Raw genomic sequence first — 12902 nt, 5'->3', positions numbered from 1 at the left:
TAGGTTTGTTTGCACAATATTGCATACACAACTACAGCTGGACAGCAAATAACATCACAACATGTCTATGTTGACTTCATGCCTTTAGCGATGTAAGACATACCTATGCATCAACAGCAGCCTCACTCTTAGCATGATAAACTATGATGATGGTTAAAAAAAAAAAAAGAAAGAAAAAAAAACCCAGCCATTTTAAATCTCCCATGAAACCAGGCCTGTGTCTGAGAAGAGAAAGCTGCCAGACCAGATGGAGAGACATTATGAGTGAACAACTGTTGTATGCTCGATTTTTAAGTGAGGGGGCATTTTGTGCAATGTGTAAGTGATATATGTCACTTCAAGCCTCGTCAGGAGGAGTGATAAGAGAGCAAGGAATTCCTGTTTGATTAAAGCAGAAAGTAGTACGCAGGCATTTGGACAGGATAAGAAATCATCACTAGACGCTAGCCAAAAGCTGACAGATTTCACTGAGATTGGTATGTTCTATGTCTATTCTACCATTTACGATCAATCCCCAGCTCTGTTGGTAAAAAGTATCATGGCTAATAGGCTTCTCTCAGAAGCCGAAGCTGGGAATCACGTCACACCCGAGTTAAATGCATTTCAACTACAAGTCGGATTTTTCAGTGTGGGGTAGCTCTAGCCAGGTTGGCCATTGTTAGCAATACCAGTTGTTAACAACGCATTACACTGTTTTTGTGCATACAGACAGCGTAACAACATGTCCACAGATAGAAGATGGACAGCACTGTGTGTACAACCGATTTCGTGAGACACAAATAAGACAGAAGCGCTAATAACTGTATGTTACTACAGCTTTCACAACGGTTGATTCAGGTGGCAGCCATGTTGGATTTTGAACTCGGGGTACCACGAGGTTGTCCAAGTTCCGAGCTCGGAAATCCGAGGTCAGGGGGCGTGTTTCCGACTAGACCTCGGAAAATCCGACTTCCGAGTACAGATGGAACGCACTATTAAAGCTACAGTGCAGACAGTCACAAGGTTAAAGGGCAGGGTTAATCACAAAACAAACACCCAACTTATGCACACTTCTTTCTCAAATGTACAAGACAAACAAAAAGGTGCACATGCAGCATAACTAGGGTAATGCACAAACTAGATCCATCCCACAGGGCTGATATTATCAGCAGGTGTTATCGTATCACAGACATATCTGTATCAGCATGCATTGTTGGTTAGCAAAACAAATATCCACAGAAAAACACAGTATGGAAACAGTGTCTAACAGACACCTATGTTTACAATACTTTGCAAGAACTGAGTGACTGTAGCTGCCCAGTCTGTTAATAGGTACTTTTACTTGGTTTGAATAACAAGTTATGATCAAGTATTTATACTGTCATAGATTATATAGCTGCACTAATAGCTCTGTAACTAAACGGTTTTCATTTATTTCGAAAAAATTCAACCAAGGTCCTCAGCTCTAAAACTACCACAAATATTACACCAGACCACCGATAAAGAATACTCATAGGAATGACATGCAGAATGATACACATTTTAAACTTTCATTGTCTTTTTGCCTTGTTAATGTCTCTTATTATCTTCCACCGTTTTCTATTCCTGTGCATTCTTTGCCTCAGTGATAGTGTGAACTTTATTTCTTCTCACATTTTTTGACATCTATATGACAGCTGGCATTATCATCTGATATTTGACAACTCATCTGATTTAAAGAGCCACTATTATGCTTTTTTTGGATTTTTCCTTTCTTTTATTGTGTTGTATAGTTTTTGGTGTATGTCACAGATGTATAAAGTACAAAAGCCAGCCCAGTATTTCACATGGGCTGCCCATAGGTGCTGCCTGAGCAAGCACGGCCCACCCAGTGGCTTGTTTGAATTTGGTTGACCAATCAGAGCAGACTGGGCTCTTCAGGAGAAACACTCACATCCTGTTAGGTCCGATTCCAATTTATTAAAATGTTATCAGACCCATCTATCAGCTTGTACACAGTCTCCAGTTGTTTTTATTAACACAGAGTAGTTGTTAAAATGCTCTACATGCGATCTGTTGCTGATGTTAATAAACAACAGACTGTAGATGATCCGTAATCTGAACGGATTTATTCTCCGACTTCTACGTCACTATCAGCCACAAAACATGTGTTCTGTAGAGAATTAGCCTTTCATCAGACAAATAGCTATTAAAATCCCTCCAATTAAAAAAAACAATAGAAAGCTTATATAAAACGTCATCATGTTGAGTCGATTCTGAAATCAGCTGTTAGATCAGCTGAGAGCCAGGCGTTTCCCATCATGCCGTGGGTGCGCCTGGGTCTTACAGTCGGTGGAGAGCAACTGCGCTGCATGCCTCTCAAACCTGCGGCCCCCTTGATCTCGTGAGGTTAGGTCAGAGCAAGTCAGGATCAAGTCGGACACAAATCTAACCGGCATGCATTGGGCGGCGATCGCCTCATCTCGAACGAGCCTAGTGTTTCAGACAAAGGGGCTGCAGCAATGGGCAGAATGAGAAACATAATGTTTTTTGAACATCAAAGCATGTCAACCTATTCTAGTAGACCCCAAAAGTACAAATATGATGCTGAAAAGGCGTATAATAGGGGCTCTTTAACACTCAAATATTTGCTGTCATGTTGTTCCAATTAGGATGAAAAGGTGCGTCAGAGGAAAACACACTCAACACACTTATGGTCCATTTATCGATTAATTAAAAAAAGTGTTTTTGGCTTTGGCACAGAAAATTCAGTACTGGTCTGCCTCTAGTGCAAACAGAAATAACATCTAGGCTTTCAAAGCCTTTGTCCATTCTCTACACTGAAAGCTTTGCTTATCAGAATGTAATTTGGTCCACAGCCACATCACATAACATGTCATGGGTCATAGTGCTTCTAATAACTTGATGCCAAGTAGGCCTTGGGTCTGATGACATGAGACGGAGCTGCACGTACTCAAAAGAGTTGGGCCCCTGCAAAACAAACAGTCACTACTGTGAAAGAATTGTCTGTACTGCAAGTAGTAGGCTTATTTGTACACAAAGCTGTATTACAATGAAGTTATAATACTCTGTTAGGGATGTCAACGGTTAACCATCGAGAATATTTTTGACCAGTTAAGCATTTCGGCCTATTGGTTAATTTGCATACAAAGTCCCACTTCGCTAAAGGCTTCGCCAGCTCACAATCTGAGGTACATAAAAAGATGCTGAGCAAACATTTAGATGAGCGGCTTGTCACTTGGCTACTGTAGGGCCCTATGATTTCCGCGATGCGGAAAACACGGACGGAATCTACACATGAAAATGGAATTCTGTTATACACGCGGAATCGCACGGAATTTGCATGTAGTTTGTTGACATATTAAATAAACTATTTTTTTTTTTACTTCCTTCTCATTTTTCAGTTTAAAACAACAAGTGGAGACAGGTCTCAACAAGCAGAGACAGGTCTCTACCTAAACCGTGACCAAATGGCACAGCCTGTTGCCTAGTAACCATACGTCATCACGTTCACCTTGAGTTTGTTGCGAGGGAAAAAAATGTCGAAGCGAGAGGCGCCTCCCGACAACCATTTGAAATCAAAAGTTCATCTCAAGAACAAAGCTAGCTAAATCTCCAGCGGGAAAATCCCTCCAGATTACCATGGAGGCAACGACAAAATCAAGAGATGCAAGGCGTGAGTTTGTGGAAGATTTTGTTGCATCGTGTGCTGAAGCTGACATACCGCTAGAGAAAATGAAGAGGATACGTCCGTTTCTTGTTAAACATTGCAAGCAGGGAGGTGCGCTTCCAGAAAACGCCAGCAGCCTCAGGCAGACCCACCTGCCGCGGGTCTTTGACCAGCACACGCAAAAAGTGCTGCAAGTGATCCGTGGAAAGAAAATCTTCGTTGTTGTCGCCTAAACCTCTGACAACCGAGATCGCAGTGTCCTCAACATTGTTATAGGTGAGCATCCAAAGCTTTTATTTAGGTCAGTTTGAATGTGCTTTGCTGAATATATTAACAGTTTAAATAAAAAAGCTGAATTGTGAGTTTGTGTCACTGAGTTTTTAAAGGTCAATACTGCTTAGAAGTGAAAAGAAATCAAGCAAATCCGAAAAATCCGAAAGGGCTAAAAATAAATCCAAAAACACAGAATTTGAAAAAAATAAATAAAACGGAATTTGAAAAAAAATAAAACAGATTTCATAGTTGATGCCAACTTTGGGGCTAAACCCCTTCACTTTGGTCAGCAAGACATGGGAACTTGGCTTGAGGAGTTGAAGCATAAATTCATCGACAAATCGTTAACATTACACACACTGCATTGCAGCTACGTTCACAACTATACCGTTTCTTTACCACACACACACACACACACACACACACATCACTGCATTTAAGTGTATTCCAGTGACTTGATAACTCTAATAAAATAAATGACTCCATTGCTTTTGTAATGACATGCTTTGCTGATATAAGCCCAAGCTACACCTAGACTGAATTGCCCAGCCAGAGAGGAGGAAAAATAGGGGAGGAGAAGCGTAGCGAGCAGGGGAAGCAACGCAGCATGTTGGGAAGTTAAGGAATCTCAGGATATGACGTAGTTATTGCCCAGGCCTGAAGGGGAAAAAAAAACAGGAGTCCCTCAAGTCTCGACAGGGAGAGGGAAAGAAAAAAAGAGAGCTTGAGGAAAGATATGATCTACCCCTAAACAAAATGACATTGACATACTTTACCACCGTCTACAAAACTAAACTCTTGAGTACAATATGATAAAGGTAGTTACCAGAAGCACTACTCGTTTGTACTCTTTTTAGTGTAATTTCTAGCCTCACACATTGTTTCACCATCTGGCTACTATTGTTGCCATGACTCTGTTCCCTCGTGAACCTCAGGTGTTTATTTTTGAATTGCAGCTTTCTATCCCCTGTTCAGAGTCTCATTTTGTGACAGCTGCTTTGCGAACATGTAATACTAGGGATGGAAGTGCTCAAGTAAAAACTCTGTTTGGTCCGCTAGTCACGGTTCGGGGCATGTATGCAGAGGACCATGCAAATAGAATGAAGAGTGCAGTGTTGTTCTGAAAACAGTGTAAGTTTGGGTTATGTTGCACTTAATGTGTTTTAATTTTACTTTTTTTCAGTGGCACTTTTCCTTCTGATAAAAGATCCAGCCATATTTCTTTCATTGTATTTTAAATACTGCACTTTGGTTTCAATGTTGATGGCCTTAGTCTAGGCTATAATGTGGCCATTTTCGCATATTTTGTTTTTACTAAGGACAACTTATATTTTTTATGAAGATATGACCATGAAGAAGTGTTTGTTTCTTATGGTCTTAGCAAGAATACTATCAACCGTTCCACCCTTATTTAATACCGATCTAAAACATTCTTCCCTCTGCTCTTACAACAGTAGCTCCAGTGAGCTCAGGCTCAGGTCACTGTTATGTTTCTGACAGATGACATAAGACGGGGACCCAGAAACCTGACACTAGATCCGCAGATTGTAAAATCTTGGTAATATAAACCGCTGTGCAGTGTTTTGGTGTCTGACAAGCTTTTAAAAGCATTAATCTGCTACTTTCCTCTGGATCAGATTCCATATCTCACCAGTATCTAATCTCCACGCTGCCAATCTATGCCCTCTTTATTGTTGTTTTTGGTCTGAATGCCCTCTGGAAGGCGTTGGACCTTTGGAACTTAAATAAGATGCACGAAAAATGTGCTGTGGTAATTAATCTGAGCCACAGATCATTACAGTCATCTTGATACTTGACTGTTCCCAGCGCCAAGTATTTCATGAGGTGCCAGAAATCCTGGATAACTGGGTTGGACTTTGCCCCCGCGGAGTTTGGCTAAAAATATTTCATGTCCAATTTACTATCAGACTGGCTGCCTGGCATGTGCACCATAAATTGATACCTAAACATTTGGAAAAGCAACAGGGTTATGTGAAAAACAATGAGGGTCATGGAGACAACAAACAAGTGGGTGGGTATAATATAGATTACAGTAACATGGAGCTAAATGTGCACAGATAAATGGGGAAAGACATAAGTGTCTTTCTATGTGGCTGTCTGACCAATTGCAGGAGTGTTAATAGAACATTTATATTCAGCTGAACGTGAGGGAGTATTGTATGGAATGCCATTTTATTAAATATTTTAATAAATTAATAAATCCATAAATAAATATGTCTATGAAATACATCCTGATATAAATAAATGTTAATATCAATACATAAATGAGTCAATACAGTTCTATAAATAAATATTATATATTAATATTATATATTATTTCAGGGGACTTTTAATTCATAAGTCAACTTTTTTTTATTTCAGGGGACTCATTTCATAATGTCACATTTATTTATTTCCCTCTATATGTATTCCCACTTCATATATTCAAATGAAGGGGTGTGGCTATCTCACAGCCTCAGACTAAAAGCAACTAGCTAGTAGCCTGGTATCGCCGGCTCCACAGACGGACTAGAGCCAGCACCAGGGACCCGGGTCACAATGGGCTGGTGGATAGCAGCTAGACCCAGCACCGGAAGTCTGATCCCCACGATCCGATCGCGAACCACCCCGACTCTTCACCGAATCAGAAAACTTAACGGCAGCAACAGAAAGTTTGCTGGGATCAGAACTTGGTGCTGAGTCTAACTTTAGCGGCTGCGGTTTTCTTCAGGTAGCAGTGAACTAGCAGCTAGTTAGCTGCTTTGCTAACGCTTCCGCTGGCCACCAGCCCACTGTGAACCTGGCCCTGGCGGCTTTGCACTGGCTGAATTGGAGTTGCTACTGTACAGCTGTAAACTGAAAGTCCATCTCTAGAGCTGGGATCCCCTCTCTCCAAGGGGAAGTTGTCCCACTGCCTTGCTAGTTGCTTTGGACTGAATCTGTGAGATAGCCAAGACCATTCATTTGAATGTAACTAGTGGAAATAATTATTTATAAAATAATGATTTAACCATTCATTAAATGCCCATTGTCCACAACGGATGAAGGAGCGCGTGAGTCATGGTCAGATCATACATGACTTGTCAGTTGATTCCAAAAAAATAATTAAACATGAAACTATTGTGTACTTCAGCAGTAACTCTGCAGGATGAACTAGACTGCAAAACAAACATAGGATAAAAAACAAATAAATAAGACCTGGTGATGGCAAATAATCAATATTATAGTATGGTCGGGTGAATACTTGACTCTGATTGGCTGCAGGCTGTCCATAAAAGTGTTACGCCAGTGATTGCCATCTGTACACAATGTTATTGACTTTGGATCTTGCTAGCATAGCGTTAGCTTTCTGGCTCGTAGCTAAACTGAAGGGTTCTATCAGCTGAGCAGACTATAAATATCTCTGGTTGCTAAGGGTGGCAAGTCGTATCTAAGGTCCTTCCTATTTCCTGGGGAAGTGAACAACGTTTGCATTGCATAAGAACCTGATGGATGGGAATGATTGTTCCAGGTATTAGTCAAACCGTCAGGAGTAACCGGGGAAACGGAGTTATTGTTTGGATAAACTTTAGACTTAGTCGACGTAATCGACCATTAAAATAAGTTGACGGCAATTTTTTTAGTCAATGTCGTCGTTTTACTAATTAATGACTGCCTATTCATTTTTGGTCTTCACTGCCTTGATTTGAAAAATGGCGGAGGCTGGTAAAAGAATGGTCTGTAACTTCACCATACGAGTTGAGCAGAGGCTGCACAGTTTGACCAGCGGGCAGCTGCGCGGCCGCAGCACACCAGGCCGCCGGATGGTGTTGCTAAGAACTTGCAATGTATAACTGTTATCAGACCGGCCCTCGCGGCCTAGAAACACTACCGGCCCACGCAAGTCTGTACCGTTTATTAACTCTTGAAAAGTACAATGACTGTCTTTGGATGTTAAACAGGCTACTTAGACTTTGGCAGAAATGTTTTAAACCCTGCATGCATGCACGCAAGTGTAAACGCGAGCAGCTACACACTGCCTGCGTGGTGTGAGCGTGGTGTTTCTGTTGTGTCAGCTGCGTGGATTTTTCTGTCTAGACACAGAAAAATCTGTCTTGTCTGTACACATGTTTCTTGATTTACTACACTCAGTAGTATACTTCATGTTAAACATAAATATATACTGATTTAATTACAGCAAAGACAACGTCGGCAGTACTGACGGCAAAATAGGCTACAGAATATTTTGTTCTGTATTGACAGGTGCAATATTTGAAAATTGATAATTATTTATTATTTTTTAAAATTACATTTATATCTGCATTCATTTTTTTTATTTGGTAACATTTAAGTTATTTATACATAAGTGACATTTTATGTTTTGGCCCTTCAGTTGAGTTCAAAATAAAATGGACGGAATAACAAACACTTGATTTTTTTTCACTTTTTTTTTTTTTTTTTTTTTTAATTAGTCGTTAAGATAAGTTAGTCGAAAGATTAATCGTTAGAAAATTAGTCGTTAGTGGCAGCACTACTCATATCCCGTGCACTGTTCAGGTCGCTACTTCAGGCTGCGGCCAACAGTACACATGGCGGATAATTGTTTGTGAAAATTTTTATATTGTTTTGGGGACAGTGACATGGCTGGATAGTGTCAAATTACTGATTGCCAACTGTACACAATGTTATTGACTTTAAATCTGGCTAGCATAGCATTAGCTTTCTGGCTCGTAACTCACTGAGCTGAAGGATTCTATTCTATAAATTGAGTGGACTACATAAATATCTCCTGTTGCTAAGGGTGGCTAGTCGTATCTAAGGTCCGTCCTATTTACTGGAGCAGTGAACAAAGTTTGCATTGCATAAGAACCTTATGGCATGGGAATGATTGTTCCAAGTATTAGTCAAACCCTCAGGTGTAACCAGGGAAACAGTTATTATTTGGAAAAACTTTAGATTTAGAGAGTGTAAAACACATTAAAATATAAATGGTTAAAAAAAAATTATTTGACAAGTGACCATGGTATATGCAGGTTAATGCCCCGACACCTCGTCGTATTAATGGTGAAAATATTAGCCTAATGGACGTCGGCGGGGCGTGACCCGTCGTGACTTGAATCAGGACAAAAATAAATGTTCAAAAAATGGTAATTGAGACTCTTCTACAATTTTTACTTTTACTAGTACACAACGACTAATTTATGTATAAAAAATGCTAATGAAAATCTATTTGTCATGATGGTTTTAAATTAAAACTGATTGGGTAACAGTAAGGGTCGTGCCATACATCCTGCATGAGCCTCCTTTTGACAGGTTTGAACAAACAGGAACCTGCAGTGCTAAAATGGCACACCTCAAGGAGTGGTGAGATCCACTCACAATATGGCATACAGCACAGGCCTGGGCCTATATTTAGATTTATAGGTGTACTTTGGCTGTTGGGGGGAAAAAGCCAGACTAAACGGTTATGTTTCACTTTGTAAAGTTAGAAATTAACTTTGAATTGATTGAAAAAGGGGCAGGGTACATGTGCTGCCTGAGGACTAAATACACTGTAGTGTGATCTGCAAGAGACGACGAGCTCAAACAAAAGCAACATTCCTAAAAAAAAAAAAAAAAAGACAACTCTCATGCAACTCTGACTCGACTACCATGACAGGGCTTATTTTAAACCCAATCTTAATAGAGTGAACAGCTTTTTAGATATAGAACTTGAGAAAAAGGCTGTTAAAAGTCTTGATAATTAATCCTGGCAAACCATGTTGAACTTTCATGTTTACACAGGCACAATAGACAAGTAGAATAAATAGAAAGTCATTCACACGTACAGGCTTACAGAAACAAACACACAGTATTACCATGTCTCCAGGGGTCCTTGGGCTCCACAGCTCCAGAGATTATATCCTCATCTGAGGGAAAAGTCACCCTTTTGCCACTTGGTTTGTGTTTATCGCTAACCTCCTCCACCGAAGGGTACAGTCCAGCCTGGTCTGTGGCAGAAGCTACTGTGCTGCTCGTCTGGCTTGCATCTGGCGGGCTCTCTGCCGTGCTGCCAGCTGGGACATCCTGAGACGTGGTGGACTCTGAGTCGAAAGTTTTGTCTGAGAATGATCTGACATTTGTTGATTCAGTCTCCAACACCCCACTCTCATCGAGACTTAGATCCACACCTATGTCCATGTCCCCACCATCATCCCCTTCTTCCACAACAAACGTTGCAGGATCAGTGTCCTTCATGTTCTCCACCCCAATATCATCCTTGTGCTGCTCATCATTAGAAAAGATCAAGTCAGTGGGATTCACTACTGCAGGGGTGTCTTGAGCACTGCTCTTTCTGTTTCCATTGACCTCATCAATTTCCAGTGTGTCTTGTGCCTGGTTGTTGTCCTCCTCAGCTGCCTGGAGGTTGTCAGTGAGATGAGGCATCAGGTATGTTTCGGAGGCCTCTGTGGGAACAATGTTTTGTTTTTCTGTGTTACTGTCCGTCATCAGTTCAGAGATCCTGGGGGTGATCCCTTCTGTGTTGTTGGTAGTGTTGTGATCATCGTCCACATTGCTTTTTGTCTTGACATTGCACAAATCTAGACACTGCTCTTCGATATTCATGTTTTCATTTCCAGTGAAACTTACGTCTTTAACTGTGCCAGACAGCCTAGATATTGGGTTAAACAGTAACTAGGACCCAACTGACATGGATAAGCCTGTCTCTGGCCTTTGTCTCACAACAATATATGTAAATGTGCACCTATCCTTTATTGGCTAAATTATGTTCAAGTGCATTCAGAAAGTTATACCTATAGTTTGACTAGATTCTTGTACTTGGGGTTATATTAATTATAGTTTTTTTTTTTTTTTTTACAAATCACAGGTTACTTTGGTGCATCCTTAAACATGTGATAAAGTACAATTTCAAACCAATATCAATAGAAGAAATATGTGATGTCTACATGTATGTCAAATAGATACTGTTTCAGTAATTATTTATATGCCAAACCAGGCAACTTTGCTCAACTATCACCGCCACTTAATAATGTCTGCCAACCGTGTCCTAATGCTCCAAGTGGGAACCGACGAAAAGCTCCCTGGTCGTCAGCACATTGCCAGCAGTATTTGAGAGGACCAGGACAGTCAATTGAAATGTACAAGTCACTCAGGGTGCCTCCATTACGCTAGCAAAGTGAGCTTACTGCCCGACACCAAACCAATTCATTTGCATGGATTTGAGCGAGCTAATGTTAGCTAGCTTGCTAAAGTTGTTGCCCAACAATGACATCCAGGCCCGTGTACGGTCGCATACCCGCTTCTATACGTGAGCTCGTCGGTTTCTCGCCGAGAAAGTCCATTCTTCTGTTTCAAGACAAATGTTTTCCGGCTGTAGCTCTTGTCTCACCCTCTGTCGTGCTGCAACTCGGCTCGCATCACAACCCTCGACCAGCGGCAGCCAGAAAAAAAACAGGCGTCACACTCCGAGCAATGAGCAGGTTTAGCTGGCTAACGTTAGCGTTAGGAAACCATGCCGAAGCTACACCTGCCGGTACTGATGCGCCAATTATTGCGAGATTATGAAGATGTTCCGATCGCACAGGTTCCGTAGGTGCCTCTCTATCCGGGAGAAGTACGTTGGACCTGTTTTTGTCTAGCGTTACCATTCGCTAGCTTGTTGAAGTCCAACAACTGTTTGTTGTTCACACGTCTAACGTCAGCACGTCGTTACCCTGTACGTTCAATAGACGCAGTGTTACAGACGGTTGCAGAAAAACAAACATAAAAAGGGCAAAATGTAAAGGTTTAGCTGCATATTTAGGTTACAGCATTAGGTCACAGCATACAGTTAATTAACGAAGCAATGTGTTGCTTGCTTTTATTGTAATTTTTCCACCCCAAATATACCCCATATAATTGATTTGACAGTATATTTTTGGGAAAATTCCACATACATAGGCTACACAATCTTTTTTTCCTTGTAAAAGAGGTCAAGAAATGTCAAACACACAGGAATCATACGGCCTAACGACGTCATTCTTTTCTGTAGCATTTCATTTCATTATTTTCATTATCAAACCTGCTCAAGATGTGATATTTAAGTGTTGCACATTTTTCTTTTTGAAGTAAATTTGAATGTGATCGCTTTAGTGGAGTGACAGGGCTTCAAATCTTCAACAACAAACATGCAAGTTTGGCTGTAGTGGGGTTTGAACACATCCTAAAATTTAGAACATCTACATCAGCAGCTGTTAAAGGGCACAACTGCACACTTACATGCCAATTAGACTGTTTTTTAAACTGCAGGATTCTCAATTTCAGGTTTGCTTTTCAAAGCTGTAGTGCAAAATAAGCTTGAACTACATATACCTTTATAGCACCTTCAACATATGTACATACATATGTGTACAATGCAGCAGTTGTACCCGTTGGCATGCTCTATACAATGTGATTTGAAATCTGGACGTTGAGACTTACATTGACTTAAATATCTACTGAATTTGAGCATTTGTAGCAGAGGAGAAATGTTGCGTGTAGATTTAATACTTTGAATTATATGCATACACATCTATGACAACCTTTCCTTCAGACCATTTCATTAAAACCAATACAAACACGAGAAACCCTTTAGTGGAAGATACAAGGAAGTATCTTAACTGCAGTGCTAGATCAACGTTATGCTGACCTTGGGTCAGGGTTCAAAAACTACGGCAACGTGCTGCTTTCTGTAAAACGAGCTTCAAGTCAGAGACTAACATCTACCTGCTTTTGTCGGTCTAAAAAAATAACCTGAACACAAATCTTCCAACAGTTTAACGTCGCTGTCATTTCTTACTGCTAACAGGTGTTGACATAGGCTACTCAAATTTAGCACAAATCTTGAGCAATTACAGAATGCCATAAGGCAAAATTACAACCTGCACACATTGGGTCACAGGTGCAAATAGTTAGGGTCAAAAAGCACGACATTTCCTTTACTTACTATTCAGAAAAATTTGCCCAGCTCCTGGTCTCTGTA

At 40.6% G+C, this 12902-nt stretch overlaps 1 protein-coding gene across 4 annotated transcripts in view; it reads right to left on the bottom strand.

Moving 5' to 3' along the window:
* Positions 1-11623, bottom strand: part of ppp1r37 (protein phosphatase 1, regulatory subunit 37) — a 53832-nt gene extending 42209 nt beyond the window's left edge. For 2 of the 4 annotated variants that reach the window (XM_036001049.1, XM_036001050.1), the window contains exon 1: positions 9760-11623. In XM_036001049.1, coding sequence (XP_035856942.1) covers positions 9760-10507 — 748 coding nt within the window. In that variant the 5' untranslated portion in view covers positions 10508-11623. The remainder of the gene's footprint in view (positions 1-9759) is intronic. The other 2 variants (XM_031296677.2, XM_036001048.1) reach the window with 1 other exon arrangement.
* Positions 11624-12902: the final 1279 nt, after the last annotated feature.

The sequence above is a fragment of the Sander lucioperca genome, chromosome 5 (genome assembly GCF_008315115.2).
Source record: "Sander lucioperca isolate FBNREF2018 chromosome 5, SLUC_FBN_1.2, whole genome shotgun sequence".
Taxonomy (NCBI): domain Eukaryota; kingdom Metazoa; phylum Chordata; class Actinopteri; order Perciformes; family Percidae; genus Sander; species Sander lucioperca.
Note: the sequence above shows the minus strand (reverse complement) of the source record. Positions and strands in the feature narration are given on the sequence as shown.